Source organism: Megascapheus bottae, chromosome 17, assembly GCF_031878675.1.
Source record: "Megascapheus bottae isolate mThoBot1 chromosome 17, mThoBot2.hap1, whole genome shotgun sequence".
Taxonomy (NCBI): Eukaryota; Metazoa; Chordata; class Mammalia; order Rodentia; family Geomyidae; genus Megascapheus; species Megascapheus bottae.
In genome coordinates this window covers 20,427,684-20,453,111 of record NC_143525.1, presented here as the reverse complement: position 1 = coordinate 20,453,111, position 25,428 = coordinate 20,427,684, and the positions used below count along the sequence as shown (strand labels likewise).

Sequence of the window (25,428 nt, the reverse complement as noted above, 5' to 3'; positions counted from 1 at the left end):
CTTCTTAAGATAACGTTCTGAAATGCCTAGGGGCATGCATTTGAAAAAAGGGAAAAAGGCAGATGGGGAACATCAGCACTTAGCCAGCAACCTGGGAAAGCAGCCAGCCCAGGCCTGACAGGCAGAAATGAGATCTTGCCTGGCGGCCTCCCTGGGACAACATAGTTCTGGCTCCATTTTATCAGCTACAATTTGATAGGGCCAAAGTCACTTCAGTCACTCTAGCAAGTCATTATTGCTCTGTTTAAATCCTACCTCTGCCCCTTATGAGTTGAGACTGGATTTGAACCCTTGACTGAATCCAAACCTTTCTCTTACTGGAAAAACACAAATAATACTTATTTGCCTTGTTGTTTTAGAGGCCTAAAGTAGCCTCTGTGAAAGTGCCGGGTCAGTGCTACAGTAGCATTCATTCACAGGAGACTACCTCTAAGGCAGCTACAAGCAGACCCAGATGTGGGGGGCAAGGGGGATATCTGTCCATCTTGGGGAAGCACTCAGGGGGCTTTACCTTCTCCTCTGATTCCCTCGCTCTCTTTGGTCCTTGGTGGTTTCTTCCATTGATCACATCACCTCTGACTTCAAAATCATGCTGAAAGTAATCAAATGAAAACTACTGGATCAGAGAAAGAGAAGATTTCGGGGGCCAGGAGTTTGGCCTAATAGTAGACTCCTAGGTACCATATACATAAAACAAAGCCCAAAGTGGTGCTGTGGCTCAAGTGGCAGAGTACTAGGTCTTGAGAAAGCCCAAGGATAGTGTCTAGGCCCTGAATTTAAGCCGGGACTGGAAAAAAAAAAAAGAAGGGGGACAAGAGGCTTTCTTTCATTGGAAGCAAAGCAGACTATTGTATTTCAGACATTCAGAATCATCAATCTTGATTTTAAAAAAAATCAGCAAATGGATAAAATGACTCTTTTTGGGAGACAAGGATCATAACTTCTAAAGGCAATTTATTGAAGCAAGTCTTTGTATGTTGAAATTAGAAAGTAGCTTTTCACCTCACTGGGACTTAATGTACTTTAATTTTTAACATCTCTCTCCCCTCAAAACATTCACTTAGCATTTATATTAAACTGCTAACATTGTGCTGTTTCAAAGATAACTGGACAATTTCCGATCTTTTAAATCTCAAATCAATTGCACATTACCATCCAAAGAAATAAGGACTTCTCAGTTTTCCACCTGGGAGTTTTGTATAGTTAATGAGGCCAAAATATAGCAGCCAGAGGCTGGGAGTTTGGCCCTGGAATTACAGGTCTAAATTATCACCACGCTTGGCTAGTCTGTCCTTGAGCTTTTTTTTTTTTTGCCAGTCCTAGAGCCTGGGTGCTGTACCTAGGCTCATTTTGTTCAAGGTTAGCACTCTACCACTTGAACCACTGTACGACTTCTGGCTTTCTCTGCACTAATTGGAGATAAGAGTCTAATGGAATTTGTTGCCTGGGTTGACTTCAAACTTCAACCTTCAGATCTCAGCCTTTTATTGGTACTTTAAACTCATCTTTTTTATTGCATTTTTTTCCTCCACTAAGATGAATTACTCCAAAGCAGGAATTAGCCAGTCTTCATGTTTTGTTTTGTCTTTTCGGTCACAGGGACTGAATTCAGGGCCTGTTCGCGAGCTTTTGTGCTCAAGGCTAGTGCTCTACTATTTTGAGTCACAGCTCTACTTCGGGCTTTCTGGTGGTTAACTGAAGGTAAGAGGCTCACACACTGTCCTGGCTGGGCTTTGAACCATGATCCTTGGATCTCAGCCCTCTGAGTAGCTAGAATTACAAATATCAGCCATCAGCACCCAGCTTAGACTTATTTACTGTCATATTCTTAGTATGTGACACATAGTAGGCTCTTGATAGTCTGAATAAAGTTAAAACCCACAAAATGTTATTTAATTAGTTATGAATATATTGAGTAATACATAATAGTTTAAAGTAGCTTTCACTAATTTTATTTTGTCTAATTTACTGTCACCAGTAGGTCTTGGCTGTTCTAAAATTATTCTTCCTCCTACACTCTACCTTATTTACCTCTCACTGTTCTCAGTATCACAGGAGCAACATCTCTTTGAAGGCATCGGATTTCTAAACAGCACATTTGCATATTCATTTGAGTCTTGTTCTTTAATAGTGATGAAAAGCCAATTTTCTGCAAAGGTATACGCAGGCAAGATTCGGAGGGTCCTACTTCTAGTCCCTATGAATCTTTGTTTTATAAATTCTTTTCCCTCCTCCCCTCACTTTGAAATATAAAACAAATGAATTAGAAAACAAAATTTACTGGTGTAAGGTGTGTACTGGTGGTACACACCTGTAATCCTAGCACTAGGGAAGCTGAGGCAGGAGAAAGCAGATACATCCTTGACTGACTTAATGGCTTCAAGCATATCTAAATAGTTTGTAAGATCGAGTAAGTACCTACCTCATCCAGCACCTTTCCTTCTTTAATAGATTGTGTCACCCCTAAAGAGATCATGGAAAAGAGAGGTCACATGGGACAGAACAACATACTTGGTTCTCTTTCTCTGAAGTCACCAGTTTTATTTTGCGCCAGTTCCGGTGCTTGGACTCAGGGCTGTCCTTGAGCTTTCTCAAGGCTAGCACTCTATCACTTTAGTCATAGCACCATTTCCAGTATTTTCTGGGTATGTGGTGCCAAAGTATAGAACCCAGGACCCAGGGCTTCATGCATGCTAGTCAAGCAGTCTACCACTAGGCCACGCTCCTGGCCCCACACTTTTTTTTTTGTCACTTGTGAGGCTTGAACACAGGATCTGGGCACTGTCCCTGAGCTCAAGGCTAGCACTCTACCACTTGAATCACAGCACCATTTTCAGTTTTTGAGTGGTTAACTGGAGACAAAGGGACTTTTCTCCTCAGCTAGCTTCAAACCATGATCCTCAGATCTCAACTTCCTGAGTAGCTAGAATTACAAATGGGATGGTGCCCAACAAGCTACCACCACTTTTTTTTTTTTTTTTTTTGCCGGTTGTGGGGCTTGAACTCTGGACCTGGGTGCTATCCCTGATCTCTTCAGCTCAAGGCTACCGCCCTACCCTTGAGCTACAACGTCACTTCAGGTTTTCTGGTGGTTAACTGGAAATAAGAGTCTCACAGACATTAGTACCTGGGTTGGTTTTGAACCTTGATCCTCAGATCTCAGCCTCCTGAATAGCTAGGATTACAGGCGTGAGCCACCATACCAGGCTAACTTGCCACTCTTTATTATGGTTTGTGGCAGAAATTTCCTTCTGGAGACTCAGTTAATGCTTAAACATAATAAAAGTGGCTGATGCACACACATTTCTGACTATTAAATAAATTCCAAGTGCATATGCTAACATTTCTAGGAGTAGATTAAATTCTATTAGTTATAAAAGAAATCCATTTTCTCAACATCACCAGTTTATCTGAACAAATGCATAAAAGATTCAGCTAGTTTTGTGTTACCATTAAAGACCTTTGGTAACTCAGCCTCAGCATCAGCAAAAACCTTAGGTGTTAAAATGTTAGGCTCAAAAATGCAATTCTGAGGTGTTAAATGGGAGGGGAGAAGCTGTATTGTACTTACAGAAATAGCTAACTACCCATTTTCTTCCAGCAATTCCCAGAAAATATTTCAGTGTCCGTTCACAGACTAACTCCGCATCTATAAAAGGAAAAACACCCGAAGCATTAGAAAAAGAAAATAAAATCATAAAGCACTGCCCCTGGAAGCTAAAGGACCCCAAATCCTGCTCTCAAAATCAATCTGGACTGATAATTTTAGCACCCCTAGAGACAAAATCTGAAGCTGGAAGCACCACTAATTATAAGCAGCAGGTATGGAACTTTGGTGGTCTGGAAGAGGAAGCTATCAGGTTAAGGACAGAGGAAATGCTTGCTCTATGTTACAGATGCCATGGTAGCTGAAGAGCTCTAACCCTGTGTTCAAAGAAGTGTTCCCATCAAGGCCGGGAGTTTGGCCCAGTGGTAGAGTGCTTGCCTAGCATACACAAAGACCCAGGTTTGATTCCTCAGTACCACATACATTAAAAAAAAAAAAAAAAAAAAAAAAAAAAAAAAAAAAAGCTAGAAATGGTGCTGTGCTCAAGTGGCAAAGTGCTAGTCTTGAGAAAGCCCAAGGACAGTGCTCAGGCCCTGACTTCAAGCCCCAGGACTGGCGAAAGAAAGGAAGAAAGGACGAAAGAAATAAAGAGTTCCCATGATTTACTTGGTAAAGAAGACCCATTTTACCTGGTGAATGCTAACTTCCCAGTAATTCCCCAGAGGGACAGGAAAATATGGTCTTTTTATTTAAAACTTTTTATTTATTTTGGTTCGGATCCTGGATGCTGTCCCAGAGCTTACTTGCTCAAAGTTAGTGCTCTACCACTTGAGTCATAGTTCTGCTTTCCAGCTTTTAGTGCTCAATTGGAGAGAAGATGATCAGGGACTTTCTTCCCAGGACTAGCTTTGAACCTTAACCCTCAGACCTCAACCTCTTGAAAAATTAGGTTTATAGGCATGAGCTACTAGTGCTTGGAAAAAATATCTTTTTCTATGTATTCTCTTTCCTAGACAAATATTTCAGAAAGCAGGAGGTAAAGAGTAACTTTTTTATTTCCTAGTATTTTAAAGACAGTTTAAAGAAATAATTAAACTTAGAAAAGACCATTTAGTTTTAAACAGGAGAAATGCATTTAACCAAATCTTAAACACAATAGGCCATCTGCATGGAATAGAAGCAGCCTTTCTCCCTCACAGAATTCCTCATAATTTTTGAAGCTTTTTGTTTAATTGCTACAAAAGCTGGTTTTAGTGGTAAAGTAAGAAATGGGGTACTACTGCCTTTGAATTTAAAGACTGACCTACTCTGGATTTAATTTGGACTTTTAGAGCTTTCTTTTCACCTTTTATCAGCTTTGATCCAAACTTATAGCTTAAAATTTATGAAAGTTCAATGACATTTGCCTCTAAATATTAGTTTGTAGTTTGGTCTGGCACCTGATTCCAATGAGTTAAATTACCCTCTGATACTGCGATACAATTTTTTTTGGTGTATGAGCCAGAACTGATGTCTGAACTGTCCTTTGGCTTTTTCACTTCAAGCTGGTGCTCTACCATTTGAGCACAGCTCCGTTTCTAGCTTTCTTCTAGTTAATCTGAAATAAGAGCCTCATAGACTTTCCTGCCTGTCTGGGTTGGCTTCACACTAGGATTCTCAAATCTCAGCCTCCTGAGTAGCCAGGATTATAGATGTGAGCCACTGGCACCCAGCTTCCTGCTTGATTTCTTCATCACTCATGGCTGGTATATTGTACCACTTCAGCCATATCATACCTGTTTTTTTTCCCCCCCCAGAACTCAGGGCCTGGGCATTGTCCTTGGACACTTTTTGTTCAAGACTAGCACTCTGCCACTTGAGCCCCAGTACTACTTCCAGCCTTTTCTGAATATGTAGTACCAAAGAATTGAACCCAGGGCTTCGTGCATGCTAGGTGAGCACTGTACCATTTTAGGGTATGCTCCTGGCCTCTTGTTCTTTTTTTTTTTTTTTTATACCAGATAACTGAATATAAGATTCTTTTGGAAAGCCTGGTACTTACTAGTGACACATGCCTGTAATACTAGCTACTTAGAAGGCTGAGATCTGAAGATCATAATTAAACAGCTAGGCAGGTCAACAAAGTCTGTGTGAGACCACCAAAAAATCAAAGTGGAGGTATGGCTCAACTGATAAGAGTCTTGAGCTGAAAGTCAGGTGAGGGCTCAAGGCCCTGAGTTCAAGACCCAGTACCAGCATACACATACAAAGACTCTGTTGGATTTGTCTGTTCCAAACCCCTGACTTCAACACAGGGCCCTGAGCTCTTATTAGTCTTTTGCTCACAGTTGGTGCTCATTTGAACTATACTTCCAGTCCCCCGCCTTTTTTTTGGCTGCACATGGAATCTCAAACTATCCTGCTCAGGCTAGCTCTGAACCTCAATCCTCAGATCTCAGCATCTAAAGATTATAGGTCTGACGCACTGATGTCTGGCTTACTCTCCAAGTCCTAATAAAACAAGCACAAGGGTATCAAGAAGTAGGAAAACTATTTCATTTCATAAAGTAACAACTGACTGCCTTTTGGGGGATCATTTGCACTATGCATCACACAGACTGATTATACCTTCTATCAAATGCTTGAAAACAAAGGTGTCTTAGAAACATTTCGATTTTGGAATATTTGCATATACACAGTTTCTTGGGGCTAGGACTCAAGTCTAATATGAAATGTATTTGTTTTATATATGCGTTATATAATATAGCCTGAAGAGCATTATAATTTATGTTGCTAAGAGTCAAACCTAGGGTCTTTTTTGTTTTTTTTTGGTGGGTCACAGGGCTTGAACTCTGGCCTGGTCGCTGTCCCTGAGCTCTTCACTCAAGGCTACTGCCCTACCCCTGGGCCTGGGTATTGTCCCTAAGCTCTTCAGCTCAAGACTATCACCCTACCCTCGAGCCAAGTCCCACTTCCCCTTTTTCTACTTTAATAGAAGGTAAAAGTCTCAAGTCCTTTTGTGCCTGGGCTGGCTTTGAACCTTGATCCTCAGAGCTCAGCCTCCTGAGTAGCTAGGATTACAGGCGTGAGTCACTGCGCCCAGCCAAACCTAGGGTCTTTTGCATGTGCCCTCAGCACTCTACCACTGCACTTCACCTCTAGTGCTCCCAAGTATACTATGTAATATAGTTAGCACACCTGCATTTTGTGTGTGAACTGTGACATGACATCAAGTGTGGAATTTTCTATTTCTGAGGTCATATCTATAATGAAAAAGTTGGAGATTTTGGATTTCCAGATTAGGGATGTTCAATACGATTCTTTTTCATGTGGTTTATGCACCAGATGCAACCTATTCTATAAGGTTTTTTGTGTGTGTATGTGTGTGTGTGTGGGCGGGGGGGGGGGGGGGAGGTCATGAGGCTTGAACTCAGCCTGGGTATTGTCCCTGAGCTCTTCAGCCAAGCCCTATTTCCCTGTTCTAGAGGTTAACTGGAGATAGGATTCTCAGGTTCTTTTGTGCCCAGGCTGGCTTTGAACATTGATCCTCAGATTTCAGCCTCCTGAATAGCTAGGATTACAGGTGTGAGCCACCACATCCAGCTTCTATAAGGTTTTTTACATACCTGTTTTCATAACGACATGTGTAGTCTCTTCTGTAACTGCATTAGTTAAAGTGATGTGGTGTTTTCTGGCAAACTTCTGTGCAAGTACCTGAAATCAAATATAAAGTATGGTAAACTGCTTCAAGTATGTGGCCTACAGTGCTTGTCTCCATTTTTCCATTTTCCTCAGAAAGTACATCTTTTCTTTTTTTGCCAGTCCTGGGGATTTTTCCTCAAGGCTCGTGTTCTGCCACTTGAAGCACAGCTCCACTTCTGGCTTTTCTATGTATGTGGTACCAAGGAATCAAACCTGGGCCTAGTACAATTCTAGGCAAGCACTAGGCAAGACGCCTGCCCTGAAAGTATATCTTTTTAATAACAGGCTTGAAGTCTCAAAATGAGTTATTTAATAAAGATTAAGTACAGCCACAAGGAGACATTCTAATATAATCTAATATAGTGTTATCAGTCATGGAATTACAATGATTCAAAATAATACTAATTTTGTCTTTATATAGCAGACATTATTTGAAATTGTAATACACATTCTTTGTATAGGGCTTGCACTCAGGGCCTGAGCACTGTCCTTGGACACTTTTTATGCAAGACTAGCACTCTCTCTTGAGCCACAGCGCTACTTCCAGCATTTTCTATGTATGTGGTTCCAGGAAATTGAACCCAGGGCTTCATGCATGCTAGGTGACCACACTACCACTAGGCCTAGGCCATGTTCCTGGCCCTTTGTTTTTTGCTAGTCCTGGGGCTTGAACTCAGGTCCTGAGTACTGTCCTTAGGCTTTTTCAAGGCTAGAGCTTTACCACTTGAGCCACAGTACTACTTGCAGCTTTTTCTATATATGTGGTATCAAAGACTCAAACTCAGGTCTTTGTGCATGCTAGGCAAACACACTACCACTAGGCCAAACTCTCTGCCCTACCATCCAGTTTTATCAGCCTACACTGTAAAAGATGAGGGTAACTAGCCTGTTGAGAAAGTTATGCTATAGATATATATGGCTCAAAATTCAACTCTTTTGACAGTTATACAACGCATAGGTGACAAAGTTTCTAAAGGTCAAGGCAAAAAATAAAAATTCTATCTTCAGGAGAAAGATTGGAAGAGGCTAATATACATATAATATATATATTTTTTTGGGGGGGGGGAATGTGGGTTATGGGGCCTGAAACTCAGGTCCTAAGAGCTGTCCCTGAGTTCTTTTTGCTGAAGGGTAGTGCTCTACCACTTTGAGCCACAGTACCACTTCTGGTTTTCTGGTGGGTAATTGAAGATAAGAGTCTCACACACTTTTCTGCCCAGACTGGCTTTGAACTGCGATTCTCAAATCGCAGCTTCCTAAGAAGCTATGTTTACAGGCATGAACCATTTAGAGGAAGAGCCACATATTCTTCCCAAAAAAAGACTAGAGGCCTCTAGTTATCAACAAAATAAAAAGAAACAGGTAGTAAACCAAAAGGAACTAGAGCCATTATGAGCATAGTTGACATAACTGGTAGCTATTGCTTGGTAAACAGTTTTGTTTACTAAGGGCCATCATTTAAGAACCATTCAGTACTCTCCAGGCCACTACTGATGTGTTGCACAGGTCAGAGCATCTTCCTTTCATGCTGCCTCACTCTGTACTGCCATGGAGCATGGAAAAAAAGGAGGCTACAGAAGCTAATCACATTTCCCCCTTTTTGCCACTGCCCTCTGCCAGATCATTAGCAATTCTGAACTGATTAATTGCTGAAACCTCAGCCTTGAAACAGTATTTAGTCAGAAGAGCAACTGCTGAAAATATCATCTTAATATAGGCTTCAGAATGAATCATGTGTAATAAAGTCAGCAGCTTTCATCATAAATTTACCATACTATGGCAAACCTGAATAGAACTCTAAGTTTCCCCCTTTTCCTTGTTTAAAGACAACATGCACCCACAACATTTACAGTCTAACGTGTAGCTCAGAACCGCCCAAGGCAAAAGAGATTAGATAATTTTGGCCATGTCTGAAAAGCTGAACTCATAAAAGGATGCTAATTTTCAGTGAATATGTAGATATTCTAGGTGTACAGGCAAGTGATCAAGAGCCATTTAAATAGACACAGGTATAAGAATTTTCAGAGCAAATTGCTGCCTTGGGGATGGACAGTGAGATGAGAACATTCACAACTACCATCTTACATTTTTCATTCCTTGCCTGGATTCACTTGCTTTGCTCAGTCCATCCCATGAGCCATCTGGCAGCAGAGCCTGTTATGCTGAGTCACCACCTATGAAATTAGGCTGAGAAATGGTTCTGGTCCCACCTGATTAGCCAAGATTATAGGCGTGAGGCCATTGGTGCCTAGCTACTATGTCTTAAAGAAATATTACCCGCTGGGCACGGTGGCTCACACCTGTAATCCTAGCTACTCAGGAGGCTGAGATCTGAGGATCAAGATTCAAAGCCAGCCCACGCATAAAAAGGACCTGAGACTCTTATCTCCAATTAACCTCTAGAAAATGGGAAGTGGGGCTTGGCTCCAGGGATAGGGTGGTAACCTTGAGCTGAAGAGCTCAGGGACAGCACCCAGGCCAAGTTTAAGCCCAGTGCAATAGAGCAAAACCTTGATACATAAGGCCATATAGTATGAAGCTAATTGTAAAGACCTCCAGGATATTGAAACAAAAGCCATACAATGAATGATTGTTGTCCTTAATGTACTATGTTATCTCTCATCTCTTTTGCTATCCCTTGGTTATCTCATATTGTTACAATATCTCACTTTGTTATCTGATATATTGGATTTATTTGTATGTGGTTATTTGAAATTGGATAAGGAAGGGGGGAAAACCAAGATGGGGGGTGGAGGGGAGGGTAATGGGTACCAAGACATGTGAAAGGGTATCAATATATGTGAATTAATGCACCTTCTATCCTGCAAATATCATGTAACCCTTTTATTAATTACAATAAAAAAATTAAAGAAATATTACTCACCCCATTGTTTTCTTATGAACTGATATTAAAAACAATTATAAGAAAAGTGCATTTCCCAGGATGTCTAAAATCTATAAAGAGCCTAAGAAGAGACAAGGGTTTAGTGATTTTCATGTTTTAATGAGTCTTAATATTTTAGTGGGTATTTTTCTATAATGTGAAATAATTCCCATTTCTGGCACAAGAGGCCTAAAGAGATGCCAAACTCTAAATAGTAAAGGGTGTTGTAGGGCAGCAATGACAGGGCAGCTATTAAAGAGCTGTCTTCCTTGCCAGGATGAAGACAAACAAACACTGGAGAAATGCCACTGTCTGCCAGTGTTCTTGGAACTACTGGTAAGCTGACTCAGATAAAAAGGAAGGGAAAGAGAAAAGCTACACCTACTTGCTTTTCTTTTTTTCCCACATTAGACCAAACAATATCCTTTCTATTTTTTTTAAACTCTCTGGTGAAATAGGTTTCCATATGATATCCTTTTTTAAAAAATGTTTTCCTGTCCTGGGGCTTAAATGCTGGGCCTACATCGACTAGCCTTGCTTTTGCTCAAGGCTAATGGAGTATCACTTGAGCCACAGGCCTTGCTTTTTCAGATAAAAAAGAAAATTCTAATACTAATTGAAAAGTTTTATATCATATTCCCAAGTAAAATTTTTTTGTTAGTATTTAGTGATCATTTTCATAAACAATTTTAACAATTAATATTTTTGCCTTACCTATATGCAACTTTTCAGAAATGAGGTATGGACATTAAATACACTTCTTCCAATTTCTTACCACACAGGTTATTGTCGCTAGACAATACGTTGTTCTGTCACAGCCATTAAAGAAATATACTTAGACATACTCACAAATTCTTTTTGGATCAAGCCTGAAACCACCATAGACATTCTTTTGTGGACCTTTTCTGTTGAAGTTCTCAGTTCTGGTTCATCTCTGCTGTCTCTGTCCTCCCTTGCCTTGTCCCCATGAGCAGCAACTGAACTGCTAGCAGACTGCGCAACTTGAAACTGGGATGGTAAACTGCAGACATGAGCTGGCTCTGGAGTGCTGTCTTTAGGAAGTTCAGATTTAGGTTCATTGTGGAAGAGGCAGTTTCCAGATTGCAGGCCAGGGATTCTTTCTGAAAAGAATAAATGTTTAATTTACGTAACAATAAAATTTGAATTAGGAGGTTCCAGTCTCTGCTAAGAATGGAAAAGACCCAATGAGGTTAGGAGGGTCCATTGCTAGTGGAAGTACAGTGGCTTAACTTTTCTGAAGACTAATATACTTTTAGTCAGCAGTTCCAATTTCAGAGATGCATCCTGAGGATATGGAAGATGTATGCAAAGTTTTAGTCATAGGGATATTCCCTTCCAACTATTTACAGCAGTATAATTTTAGAAATGATCTAGACATCTAATATAACATTAAATTATATATTGAACTGAGTAGTTTTCTCTTCGTACAGTGTACAATAAAATATATTGTTTTCTTTCTTCCTTTTTTTTGCCAGTCCTGGGACTTGAACTCAGGACCTGAGCACTGTACTTGGGCTTTTTCAAGGCTGGAGTTCTACCACTTGAGCCACAGCACCACTTCTGGCAGGAATAAAACCCAGGTCTTTGTCCATGCTAGGCAAGCACTCTATGACTAGACCAAACTCCTGGCCCCTAAAATAAAATATTTTAAGGTGATAGTTAGGCCAGCCTAAAGCTTATGGGCTGAAGCAATCCTTTTGCCTCTTTTCCTAAGTGACTGGGACTACAGACTGCTCTACCACGCTCAGCTTATGATTCCATGTTCTAAAAATACAGCAAAATGACTAAAGAAATAACAATACTTTATTGCTAACTGGTAGGAATATAGGAAACTTTAAAGATTCTTTACTTTGTATTTTCTATATTGTACTTTTTGTTTTGTTTTGTTTTGTTTTTGTTGTTGTTGTTTTTGCCAGTCCTGGGCTTGAGCTCAGGGCCTGAGCACTGTCCTTGGACTTTCTCAAGGCTAGAGCTCTACCACTTGAACCTCAGCACCACTTCCGGCTTACTTCTATGTATGTGGTACTGAGGGATTGAACCCGGGTCTTCGTGCATGCTAGGCAAGCACTCTACCACTAGGCCAAACTCCCGGCCCCTATATTGTACTTTTTTTGGCAATAAACATATAGTATTTTCATAAGGAAAAAAGGTTGAAAACGATGACAAATACTCTTATTTTTCTATAACATTCTTGAAGCATCTCAGAAAATGTCACTCTACCAGGGGTGAAGCTGGGTATAAGGAACAAGATTCCTAAAATGACCCTAATGAACATGACGAAATACCACATTTGATGCCAAATAATACTTTCTATGATAATAGAGATTGAAGATTAAAAAATTTCTTTACTGATTAAAACTTTGATTTATATGCTGTAAAACACACTGTTCAGTACAAGTGATTTACAAGGCATAAAACATAATTATTTTACATTCATTAGCTTATAGAAAAAAAGACCTTGCTTTGGAATTTGATCCACTGTTCAATAAAGGACAGACCTAAGTCTATTCTAGGGCCTTGGGGCCAAGAGTTTGGCCTAGTGGTAGAGTACGTACGTGGCATGCAGGAAGACATGGGTTTGTCAGTACCACATACATAGAAAAAAGCTGGAAGTGGTGCTATGGTTTAAGTGGTAGAGCTCTAGCCTTGAGAAAAAGTCTAAGGACAGTGCTCAGGCCCTTAGTTCAAGCCCCACAACTGGCAAAAAAAAAACAAAACAAAACGAAACAAAAACCTATTCTAAGACCTTAGAATACTTAGCTAACAGTTGAAGTTCTTTATTTTTCTATGGTACTGAGGATTGAATTCAGGATCTTATGCTAGGTCACTCAGAGCACAGCACTTGAACTACCCTCTGGCCCAGATTTTTTTTTAAAAAAATTGTTTTTGTGAGTGATGGGGTTTGAACTTTGGGCCTGGGCACTGTCCCTGAGCTCTTCAGCTCAAGGCTAACAAACTACCCCTGAGCCACAGCCCCACTTCCCATTTTCTAGTGATTAACTAGAGATAAAGAGTCTCACAGTGTTAAGTGTCCAGGCTGGCTTTGAACCACGATCCTCAGATCTCAGCCACCTGAGTAGCTAGGATTATAGGCGTGAGTCACTGTACCTGGCTGGCCCAGGCTGTTTTTTGTTGTTTGTTTTTTTTTAACTGTGGGCCTGGACATTGTCCCTGAGCTCTTCAGCTCAAGGACAGCATCCTACCCCTTGACTCACTGTTCCACTTCCAGTTTTCTGGTGGTTAATTGGAGATAAGAGTCTCATAAGACTTTCTAGTGCCTGGACTGGCTTTGAATCATGATCCTCAGATCTCAAGCCTCCCGAGTAGCTAGGATTACAGGTGTGAGCCACTGTGCTTGGACTCAGATATTTTTTTCTTGATGATATTTTGCAGACAGAGTCTCAAGGACATTTATGCCTGGGCTGGCCTCAAATGGAGAGCCTCCAGATCTCAGCCTCCTAAGGATGGAGAATTGTAGTCATGAGCCACCAATACTTGACTTCAAAGTCAAATACTCAAGGTACAAGATTCCCATTTTCAAAACTGAGTGAAACCAATATAGGCATATTAGCCACTGCAATAACTTTCAAGTAAACTTGGATTAAAACTCAAGTTACTTTTTTAAATGGGCTTATGTATAACAGAAGCAGCAAAAATAAACCTGTATACCAAAAAGCTGACTAACTAGAATCTGGTGGGTTTTTTTTTTTTTTTTTTTTGCCAGTCCTGGGCTTGAGTTCAGGGCCTGAGCACTGTCCTTGGACTTTCTCAAGGCTAGAGCTCTATCACTTGAGCCTCAGCACCAGTTCCGGCTTTTTTCTATGTATGTGGTACTGAAGAATCGAACCCGGATCTTCATGCATGCTAGGCAAGCACTTTAACCACTAGGCCAAACTCCCGGCCCATCTGGTGGGTTTTTTTGTTGATATTTTTTTGTTTGTTTTTTTGTTTACTATGTAATCCCATCCTAGCCTCCCAAGGTCTTAGAGTACATATAAATATGTGTCACCATGCCTGATCCAATTGATTTTTGGTCCATTATGGGGCTTGAACTCACAGTCTAGGTGCTCTCCTTGAGCTCTTTTGCTATAGACTAGTGCTCTACCACTTTGAGCCACAGCCCTACTTCTGATTTTTGGTGGTTAATTGGAGATCAAAGTCTCACGAACCTTCCTGCCCCAGCTGGCTTTGAACTGCAATCCTCAGACCTCAGCCTCCGAAATAGCTAGAATTATGTGCATGAAGCACTGGCACTGGGTCCAGCATATCTTTATAAATGATTCAGGAGATAAAATGTATTACTTAGGTCCTGCTTTGGTAAGTAAGACTGCTCCAGTATGTCAGGTGGCTGAGACTTCAGTTGTTCCTCCTCCAGATCAATCACCACAAGCTCCTTCTGAGATGGGCAGTTTCTGTTCTGAAGCCTCCTAGATGGGCAGTGCATAGACCTAGCACTACCTACCACCTGGGACTTTGAAGGGGAAGACCTGAAAAGACAGATGAAAGGAGAAAGAGATCACTACCAGTTATGAAAAAACTAGTGAGAATTTCTAAGCTAACAAAGCGTAAGTGAAATAGCTCCCTGTCAAAGAAATAGAGTGACGAACAAAGAAGAGCCCAGTTACACCTTAGGTGTCTGGATTCATGTGGCCAGCCGACACATCATGGCTGACATATCTCTTTCTTAGGGGCTAGGCTAAGGCAGCATTATCTCCCAGATGCTTAAAAGCTTGGCAACAATTTCTGCCCAACTATCCACTGCCACTCACCCAAATGCTATACACTACTGCACTTGAGCCTAAATGGAGGTGTCAGACTCCTTATAAAGACAGAAGGATGATTAATGTTGGCATCTAAACATTCCTATCCACCAGGTGGGGAAGAAACATCCTATCATAAGCCTTTTCATTGTCTGGGCAGTTTAAAATGAAAGCCAACTATTAGTGCTCAGTGGTAAAGCACTTACCAAAGCATGTATGAGGCCTTGGGTTTAAACCCTAGCACTAAAAGAAAATAAACAATTTTTAACTGTTGTTAGAAAAATAAATGCACTAAGTAGTTCCTTTAGGATTTCAGGTGTTTAAGAGTATATAAAGGGCTGGGAGTGTGGCCTAGTGGTGACTGCTTGCCTAGCATGCATTAAGACCTGGGTTCAATTCCTTGGTACTATATTCACAGAAAAAGCAGCAAGTGGTGCTATGGCTCAAGTCATAGAGCACTAGCTTTGAGAAAGCCCAAGCCATTGCTCAGGCCCTGAGTTCAAGCCTCAGGACTGGCAAAAAGAAAAAACAAAAAAATATGTAAAGCTGGGGGTAGGAAGCATGGTCTAATGGTAGAGTGTATCCCTAGCTTGCACAAAGCCCTGGATTTGATTCCTGGGTACCACAAACACAGAAAAACCTGGAAGTGATGCTGTGGCTCAAGTGGTTGAGTTCTAGCTTTGAGAAAACCCAAGGACAGTGCTCAGGCCTTGAGTTCAAGCCCCAGGACTGACAAAAAAAAAAGCTGGACACTAGTGATTTACACCTGTCATACTAGTTACTCAGGAGGCTGAGATCTGAGGATCAGGGTTCTAAGCCATCCTGAGCAGGACAAGTCTGTAAGACTCTTCTCTCCAATTAACTAGTGGAAAAACAGAAGTGGGGCTATGTCTCAAAGTGGTGGAGTGTTATCCTTGAGCAAAAAAACTTGGACAGTGCCCAGGCCCTTAGTTCAAGCCCCAGGAATGCCCTGCCCCCCCACCAAAAAAATGTGCAAAACAAAATAACTATCAACAGGTCTCAGAAATGAATTAACTCAAAAATTATTATTTCCATTTTTTGAAATAAGGTGACAGGATTATTTATAGACAGGTATTACCATGCCTAGCACAATTACTGAACATTTATTATGAGTAAGGTATTAAGGTAGGCTTTGTGGATTGATGGGGAATAAGACTGCTATTCTCAAGTAGTCTAATAGAGGGAACAAGTTTAGCTTGCAGATTCTAGGACAAAAGTTTACATAAGGTGCCTGTGGGAGAAAGAGAAATAATTTGAAATGCTCAGTTAGTTTACTCATTAAAGCATGCCAATGAGAGATCATTACCTCTGAACATGGCTTTAGTGCCAAGGGAAGCCAGTTCTTTTTTTTTTTTTTTTTGTCAGTCCTGGGGCTTGAACTCACAGCCTGGGCACTATCCTTGGATACTTTTAACTCAAAGGCTAGTGCTCTGTCACTTGAGCCACAGCACCACTACTTCTGGCTTTTTCTGAGTATGTGGTGCCAAGGAATTGAACCCATTTCATGCATGCTAGGCAAGCATTCTACCACTAGGCTACGCTCCTGGCCAAATCCATGAGAATTTTGGCCTGTTCTAGGACTTGAACGCAGGGCCTGAGCACTGTCCTTGGGCTTTCTCAAGACTAGAACTCTACCACTTGAGCCACAATACCACTTCCAGCCTTTTCCATGTATGTGGTACCGAGGAATCGAACCCAGGTCTTCGTGCATGCCTAGAACAAGCACTCTACCAATAGACCAAGTTCCTGGCTTCCGGAAGCCAATTCTTTTCACTCTTTATCACAACCACAATGCCACAAAGTACGCTAGCCTCAAAAATAAATCCTCGTGCCAGTGGTTTATGCTTGTATTCAAGATACAAAGGAGGCTGAGATCTGAAGATCACAGTTCAAAGCCAGCCAGGGATAATACCCAAGCCTTGAGTTCAAGCCCCAGCATAAACAAATATACAAATAAACAAGTAGATAAACAAATCCTTGTCAGGTGCTGGTGGCTCACACCTGTAATTCTAGTTACTCAGGAGGCTGAGAACTGAGGATCATGGCTCAAAGCCACCTCTGGCAGGAAAGTCCCAAGACTCTTATCTCCAAGTCAACCGTCAAAAAGCTGGATGTGGAGTTATGGCTCAAGTGGTACAACACTAGCTTTGAGCAAAAAAGCTCAGAAACAATGGTCAGGCCCAGAGTTCAAGGCAAAAATAAAAGGAAGAAGAGAAAACACATTGTTACATAGTTTTTGGAGAACATTCTGAATTATTTTTCTGGAATAAATCAACAAACAATCCTTTTCTAGAAAGGCAAGCATTTCCATTAGGGCAAGGGTGGACTTGGGAAAGTTTACCATTGGCCTCAAGGCATGCTTCACTTTTAGTTCTGCAGATCTAATTGCACATTTCTCATGCAGTAGCTTATCCCACATACAGGTCCAGAGCCTATTTCTAATTAAACAAAGAAAGTGTTCCAGCAATGAGATCTCTATGTTTAAAATGGGGAGGAAATCATCTGGAGTTCAACACTAGGAGAATTAACTTAGATATCAACTTAACATTCTTACCTTTCCACTCCTAGTTCTTCATTTTTACTGGTGGAACTATCTGGAGATACTTGGAACTCATCAGCAGAAAAGGCTTTGTGAGTCTGGCTTATAAGATGTCCATTACTTTTCTCTGTATTTGTAACTGCTTTGAAGAGAATGAGGGGGGGGGGGGGAAACACTTTATTTGTCCTAAGGGTAACAATTCAGGTGAGGATACTGATTTTTGTGTGTGCTTGTTTACTGACAAGGTCTCACATGCTCTGCCCTGTCCTGGAATATTCTGTCTAGCCTACACTGGCCTTGAACTTTTGAGCCTCTTCCTTTAGCCTTAGAGTACAGGGATTTACATGAATCCAACAACACACTCAGATTTTAGAAGCAGCAATCTGTGACAATCAGATTAGTTCTTTTTGTGTATAGTGCTGGTACTAGGGCTTAAACCCAGTGCTCACATTCTCACTTGCCTTTTTCACTCAAGTTTAGCATACTACCACTTGAGCCACATTTCTACTTTTAAAGTTTTCTTTTTTGTGGGACATGGGGCTTGAACTCTGGGCCTGGGCACTTCAGCTCAAGGCTACAGCCTACCCACCCCTGGGCCTGGGCATTGTCCCTGAATTCTTCAGCTCAAGGCTGCTGCCCTACCCCCGGAACCACAGCACCACTTCCAGGTTTCTAGTAGTTAACTGGAAGATAGGAGTCTCACAGACTTTTGTGCCTGGGTTGGCTTTGAACCATGGATGTAACAAATACTAGCAGACAGAATTCAATTAAAAAATAATTTAAAAAATATATACTTTAGGGTAACAGACTGAGACAAAATGAAAAAAAAAATCTATTTCTGTATTTTAGCCTGGAAATGATAAGAAAACAAGGATATGCAATGCATTCTTATATCTGCTGTGCAACAGCCTTGAGTAACAGGCAAAGTATTGGCAAGCACAAAACACTTCCCTTCTCCCATCCCTGCTGCCTCCAGACTGTGAGCTGGAAGTCTAAACTTTAAAGCAGAATACTGAGAAAGAAAACACAAATACAGGTGTCATTTTACTTCAGTCTCAATCAATAAAATAGCACTTCCAAACAAACCCTCTAAATGTATAAACACCTACACAAAGAACTAATGTTAAATTCAAAAAAATTAATGTTCATATGGTACAAGGAACTCAAGGCAGAGTTCTGGCATGTTATAATGGCCACTGTCTTTCTTTATTTTTTAATCAGTCTTGGAAGCCAGACACGGTGGCTCATGCCTATAATTCTAGCTACTCAGGAGGCTAAGATCTGATGATCATGGTAGGGCTACCGTACTATCCCTTGAGCTGAAGAGTCTAGGGACAATGCCCAGGCCCAGAGTTCAAGCCCTGCAAATAACAACAAAAAAAAAGTCTCATGGACTTTCCTGCCTAGGCTGGCTTTGAACCATGATCCTCAGATCGTGAGTATAGAATATCCTTTCAATTCTTTAATTCTTCCAGATGTATGATTGTGCCCTGCTTTTCTACGAACTGGCCTGAAGATAGAAATATTTAAACAGAAAAAAAAAAAAAACAGTTAAAAGCTATAAATGTCTCATCTCCATTTAAAAACCAATGATGACCGTAATTTAAGCTTTTATCAGAAAAGCTAACATCCAGAAATTGAGGCAGAAAATTTAAACAAAAGGTTCTATTAATTAAATTATTTTGTTTTGTTTTATTTTTTTAAAGACAGTGAAGACCTGGGAAAAAATAATCATTGATCTTCTGAGTTAATTTTCAAATGCATTATTTATAGATCTTTTTGTGCTCATCTTTCTTGGACTTGTGAGCTTCTAGGAACACAAAGCTATGCCCAAAGCTACCAGAAGCTTAGAGAAAGCAACTCAGCCATGAGTGGAGATCATTTCCATATACAGAAGGACAATAGATAAGGTATAACGTGTAGCTTCTGAAGAATCATAACAAACAGCATTAACCACTGCAAAGCTTGTTTTAAAAGTGGTGCATGAGGCAGTCAGTGGCTCACGCCTATAATCCTAGCTACTCAGGAGGCTGAGATCTGAGGAGTGTGGTTCAGCCTGGGCATAAAAGTCCATGAGACCCTTATCTCCAATTAACTGCCAGAAAATCAGAAGTGGTGTGCCAGAAACCTGGAAGTTAGTGGCACGGTGTCTCAAGTACTAGAACACTAGCCTTGAGCAAAAAAGCTCAGGGACAGTGCCCAGTTTAAGCTCTATAACCAAAACAAGCAAACAAAAATAAAATAATCAAAACTTTTCTACTAAACTGGGCATGATGATACATGTTTATAACCCTAGCACTGGGATGAGAGGCTGAGACAGGAAGAATGAAGGTTTATGGTTAGCCTGAGATATGTGGCAAAACTGCTTAGACAGTATGTTTGGGTCAGAAGTCGACTGTGTGCCCAGCAAGCCCTAAACACTGAATTCATACTTTAGACACACACACACACACACACACACACACACACACACACACACACACAAGTCTTAACAAAATACATCCAAACCTCTTTTTTGTCCTCTCCTTTTCATTCTTCTACTGTTCATTTTTTGAACAGACCCTTGAGATATAATGATCTACCTTTAGTCTGGATAAGCAGAGTATAAATGCAGGATGTAGCTCTAAAATAATACGAATGCTTCTCCCACACGTCATTCTGTCTTCTAGATATGTAAACAAGCTACATTCTTCAAGTATATGGAATATGCACTAGACCAAGTATTCAATAAATGCACTGACTGCCTACTATTTGCTAAGCATTGTGGATAGTATTGGGAAGAATCAAGGAAAAGAATTGGAAGGGAAGAACTACTAAGAAATGACAAACTACAAAATATAGAACCCATAATGAAACAGACTCTAAAGATTCCCCCCTCCTTCCACCCTCCCACCCCGCCAGTCCTGGGGCTTGAATTCTGGGCCTGGACACTGTCCTTGGACATTTTTTTGCTCAAGGCTAGTGCTCTACCACTTGAGCCACAGAGCCACTTCTGGACATTTCTGTGTATGTGGTACTGAGGAATCGAACCCGGGTCTAGCAAGCACTCTACCACTATGCCATGTTTCCAACCCCAACTTTAGACATTTTTAACAAGTACTTACAAGATCAAATATATCTGCAGAATAGACAAGCTCAGACATGTCAGAAAAATCACTTGCACTGTAATGGGCCATGATCTCACAAACACTAGTATTTGCCTTTCGAATGACAGGCATTCCAGGAAGAAAAAAAAAATAGTAGTACCTGATGTGAAATAGCTTAAACTATAAAAACATAATCTATAATGAGTAAATATACACATTTGCACCCAAATATTTTGCACGCTTAAGGAATGATCCTTAGAAAACAGAAGGAATATCTATGCTGAAGAGCAAGACATTAATATAAAAACCTTAGTTAGGGATTTTTGTTATCTTTAGGAATACTAGCTCCATGCTGAAGGCAAAGTATAAAGCCCTAAGTTCAAATCCTAGTACCACCAAAAATAAATAAATAATTAAAAAAAATATATTATTCAACTAGGCATAGTGGCTCAAAACAGTAATCTCAGCTACTCAGAAGATGGAGACTGGGAGGATTATGATTGGATAGTCTGGTGGAAAATTTAGTGAGTCCTTTCCAAATCAATCAATAACGTAGACAAAATGGTACATGCCTGCAGTTCCAGCTCTGCAGGAAGCCATAAGCAGGAGGATAAAGATCTGAGGCCCACCTCAAGAAAAAATGCAAAGTAAAAGTGGCTCAAGTAATAGAATGCTTGTCTAGCAGGCTGAATTAAATGCCAAACAACAACAACAACAAATTTTAGTGCCAAGGAAGGAAGGAAGGAAGGAAGGAAGGAAGGAAAAAGAAAGTCAGAGCTGGGAGTGTGGCCTAGCAGTAGTGCTTGCCTAGCATGCACAAAGCCCTGGGTATCACATATACAGAAAAAGCCAGAAGTGGCGCATGGCTCAAATGGTAGAGCACTGGCCTTGCAAAAGATCAAGGACAGTGCCCTGAGTTCAAGCCCAAGGACTGGCAAGAAGAAAACAGAAAATGAAAAAAAAAAAGTCATCCGTCATATACTAATGCTGACCTTCCTTTTCTTTACTTCTCTGTTGGTTGTGGGGCTTGAACTCAGGGCCTGGGTTCTGTCTTTGAGCTTTTTCATTCCAGGCTATCCCTCTACCCACTTTGAGCCACACCACCATTTCTGGTTTTCTGGTGGTTATTGGAGATAAGAGTCTCACAGACATGTTTGCCGTAGGCTGGATTCAAACTGTGATCCTCAGATCTCAGCCTCCTAAGTAACTGGGATTACAGGCATAAGGCACCTGTACCTGGCCTAATGTTGATTTCTCACCTTGATAAAAGTAGTGTGGTAATGTAAGATATCAAAAAGAAACAAACTGGGCAAGGAAGTATATGGGTACATCCTGTACTATCATTGCACCCTTTCTATAAACCTAGAATTATTCCAAAATGAGAAGTCTAATAAAAAACATGTTATGTGTAGGCCATGCGCTGTGTCTTATGCCTTTAAGAGGTGGCTGAAATCTGAGGATTATGATTAGAAGCCAGCACACGTAGAGAAGTCTATGCAACTCTTATTCCTATAAAAAGCTGTGAGTGGAGATGTGGCTCAGGTGGCAGAGCACCAACACTGAACAAAAAAGTCAAGTGAGGCCCAGCACTGGTGGCTCCCGCCTGTAACACTCGCTACTCAGGAGGCTGAGTTCTGAGAATCATGATTCAAAGCCAGCCTCGGCAATAAAGTCTGTGAGACCATTCCCTCCAGTTAACTACCAGAAAACCAGAACAGGAGCTGTCACTCAAAATAGTAGAGCCCTAGTCTTGAGCAAAAAGCGCTCAGGGACAGTGCCCAGGCACTGAGTTCAAGGACAAAAATAAGCCAAGTTGAATGTGAGGCTCAGTTTAAGCCTCAGTACCAGTGGGGGAAAAAAGATCACATGAATAGCAAGAGGTAAATTTTCTTAGAATTAAGAAATTTACTGGAGTGTCAGTTAAGACTCATATCAAGGTGAGGGAAAAAAGGCTCAAAATATGAGCTGGTATTAAATTGATGTTCAAAATATTTCAGAAATGAAGCTACAAAGCAACATTTCTTTGTTTCACAAAGAAACATTTTATCTACAAATCTTTTGGGGAAAAAAAAAATCAGCGCACAATGGGTGCCAAAGATGAGATAGATCTAGACAGATATTCAGAGCTAGACAGTACATTTCATTTCTTTTGTGTTAGCACTGAAAGTCCAGTCTGTCTTCAGAATTAAGACAGTGAAAGCACTCCAAAGAGAGCTGTACTGCGGACAGGCATCTTCATTAGCCTAGAGATGAACTAAATGAAGATGCAGTTACAAAGAAAGCATTTAAACAAACACATTTGGACACACTGCCATAGCAACAGAATTCTTAGCTTCTCATGCATAAGTTACTGTTGCTTTCTGCACATAAAAACATTACAAGGCACCCGTGGGGACTGGAGCTCCTAGAAAGACTTACTGTCCCAGTGGACAGTGAAAGGAAGTGCTGGAGAAGGAACTTAAACCCTACGCTAGTTAGGTAGGGCTCACTGAGAGGGTTGTGAGGAATTTGCTTCTAACCACCAAGCTCCCCTTGGGGTCCCCTGCCTGGTATGCAATTTCTCCAAGTGAAAACTCTAAAGTACAGTTCCTGAAGTAGAAGAGATCTTTCTATAAATCAGAAAGAATATCAAATTCATCTTTGTGGCTAAGTACTAGTGCTGTAAAGAATGTGCATGTTGCTGGGCATGGTGGCTCACATCTGTAATCCTAGCTACTCAGGAGGCTGAGATCTGAGGGTCTCGGTTCAAAGCCAGCCTGGGCACTAAAGAACCTGAGACTCTTATCTCCAATTAATCACTAGAAAACAGGAAGTGGGGCTTGGCTCAAGGTTAGGGCTGAAGAGCTCAGGGACTGGACCCAGACTCAGGGGTAGGGCAGTAGCCTTGAGCTGAAGAGCTCGGGGGCAGCGCCCAGGCCCAGTTCAAGCCCCATAATCCTCCCACCCCACCCCACCCCACCCCCCCGCCAAAAAAAAAAAAAAAAAAGGATATGTATGTCCTACTGGTTTTTTTTTTAATGGCCTTGTGAATCATGGGGACATCTACTATTGATATCCCCCATTACACTCGGTGTCTTATAGTGTCTGTCTCCTCTGGGCTCTACATAGTATTTCTTCCTTTGTAGGTGCTTTGATAATGACAGCAAGGGCTTGAGCCCCTGTGGATGGTACATGAGTTATAACCCAACCCTAGGACTAAGAATCTCAAAGTATCCATGGGATGATACAGATGCGCTGAGCAGGTTCAAAAAATGTTGCATCCAATCTGGAGGCTGTGGCTCATGCTTGTAATCCTATCTACTTGGGAGGCTACGAATGGGGAAGCTGATGCTAGCCTGGGCAGAAAGGTCTATGGGGCCCCTTCTCAACAGATGGTTGGGTGCAATGACCTGCTCCTGACATTCCAAGTTGGGTGAGAGGCTGAGAATGGGAGAATGGCAGTGTTAGGCTAGCGAGGCAGAATAGTCTGAGGCTGTTTCCATGATGGGAAGCTAGACTTGGTGAACCGGTTGATGATGCCAGAAATGACTGCGAGATCTGAAAGTACGCAGATTTTGGTTCAGGTGTATGCCCTGGCAGGAAGCACAACCCAATCCCAAAACTAGTGTAAAACAAGGTTAGAGGAATGGTTACTAGCCTAGCAAATGGAAGGCTAGAGCTCAAGTCTCAGCATTTCAAGTTGGAAAGAGGTCTGGCTCTTCAGGAGGTAAATGCTTAACTAAGGAGAAGAAATTGTTTTGTTTTGCTTTGTTTTGCTAGTCCTGGAGTTTGAACTCAGGGCCTGGGTTCTGTCCCTGAGCTTCTCTGTGCTCAGGCTAGTGCTCTACCATTTGAGCCAGGGTGCCACTTTCAGCCTTTTCTGAGTAGTTTATCGGAGATAAGAGTCCCCTGGACTGACTGGGCTGGCTTTGAACCATGATCCTCAGATCTTAGCTTCCTGAGTAGCTAGGATTACAGGTGTGAGTCACCAGAACTCAGCAAAATATTTTTAAGGGGCTAAGAGTTTGGCTTGCTGGTAGAGTACTTTCCTAGCATGCACAAAGACCTGGGTTTGATTCCTTGGTACCATATACATAGAAAAAGCTGGAAGTGGTGCTATAGCTCAAGCGGTAGAGCTCTAGCTTTGAGAAAGTTCAAGGACAGTGCTCAGGTCCTGAGTTCTAGCCCCAGGCCTGGCCAAAAAAGAAAAAGAAAAAAAATTGTTTTTAAGATGCTTACATCAGGCCAATATTACAAACCTTTTCCTGATACATTTTGTTCTGGGCCACAATAGTTAGCTATGAGGGAAGTGGAGCTGGCAGGAAGTTGCTGGCTCTTGTGCTGCTGAAGCACAGCTTCAAGATGGGCCATTTCCTGCTGGATCTTTTTCAGGTTATCTTTCATAATATGCTTCTGCTGCAAAAACAAGAAAGAACACGAAGAAAGTTACATGCTTTGAGAAAATTTGCCATATAGTGAAATAGGTTACACCAATTAATTTTAGCATGGGAAATAAAATCATTTATTATGGAATTATGAGTTCTGGTTGAACACCTTTTAATCCAACTATACTCATACAATTAACAACTGTAAATCATTTCAAAATGATGTTGTACGAGAAGAGAATACTCCTACCAAATAAACTTGCTTTATTCTGATTTTTTTTTGTAGTTATTCTCTTATGAAGATGTGGGAGAAGAACAAGATAAAGCCCTTCCTAAACACTGGCAGCACACACCTGTAATCCTACTCAGGAGGCTGAGATATGATGTTTGTGGTTTGAAGCTAGTCTGGAAAGAAAAGTGTGCGAGACTCTTATCTCTAATTAATCAACAAAAGCTGTAGTACAAGTGGAAGACCACCAGCCCTGAGCAAAAAAAGCTAAGTAAAAAGTTGAGGGCCTTCCTTCA

General features: G+C 41.1%; 1 protein-coding gene across 4 annotated transcripts in view; it reads right to left on the bottom strand.

Moving 5' to 3' along the window:
* The window catches only part of Brca1 (BRCA1 DNA repair associated), a 72,818-nt gene that overhangs the window by 8,766 nt on the left and 38,624 nt on the right, over window positions 1-25,428 (bottom strand). For 3 of the 4 annotated variants that reach the window (XM_090350186.1, XM_090350188.1, XM_090350189.1), the window contains 8 exons: window positions 24,778-24,934; window positions 17,469-17,595; window positions 14,436-14,620; window positions 10,962-11,233; window positions 7,153-7,240; window positions 3,572-3,649; window positions 2,423-2,463; window positions 512-592 (listed from right to left, as the gene is read on the bottom strand). In XM_090350186.1, the coding sequence (XP_090206312.1) occupies window positions 512-592; window positions 2,423-2,463; window positions 3,572-3,649; window positions 7,153-7,240; window positions 10,962-11,233; window positions 14,436-14,620; window positions 17,469-17,595; window positions 24,778-24,934 (1,029 nt within the window). The remainder of the gene's footprint in view (window positions 1-511; window positions 593-2,422; window positions 2,464-3,571; window positions 3,650-7,152; window positions 7,241-10,961; window positions 11,234-14,435; window positions 14,621-17,468; window positions 17,596-24,777; window positions 24,935-25,428) is intronic. The other variant, XM_090350187.1, reaches the window with a different exon arrangement.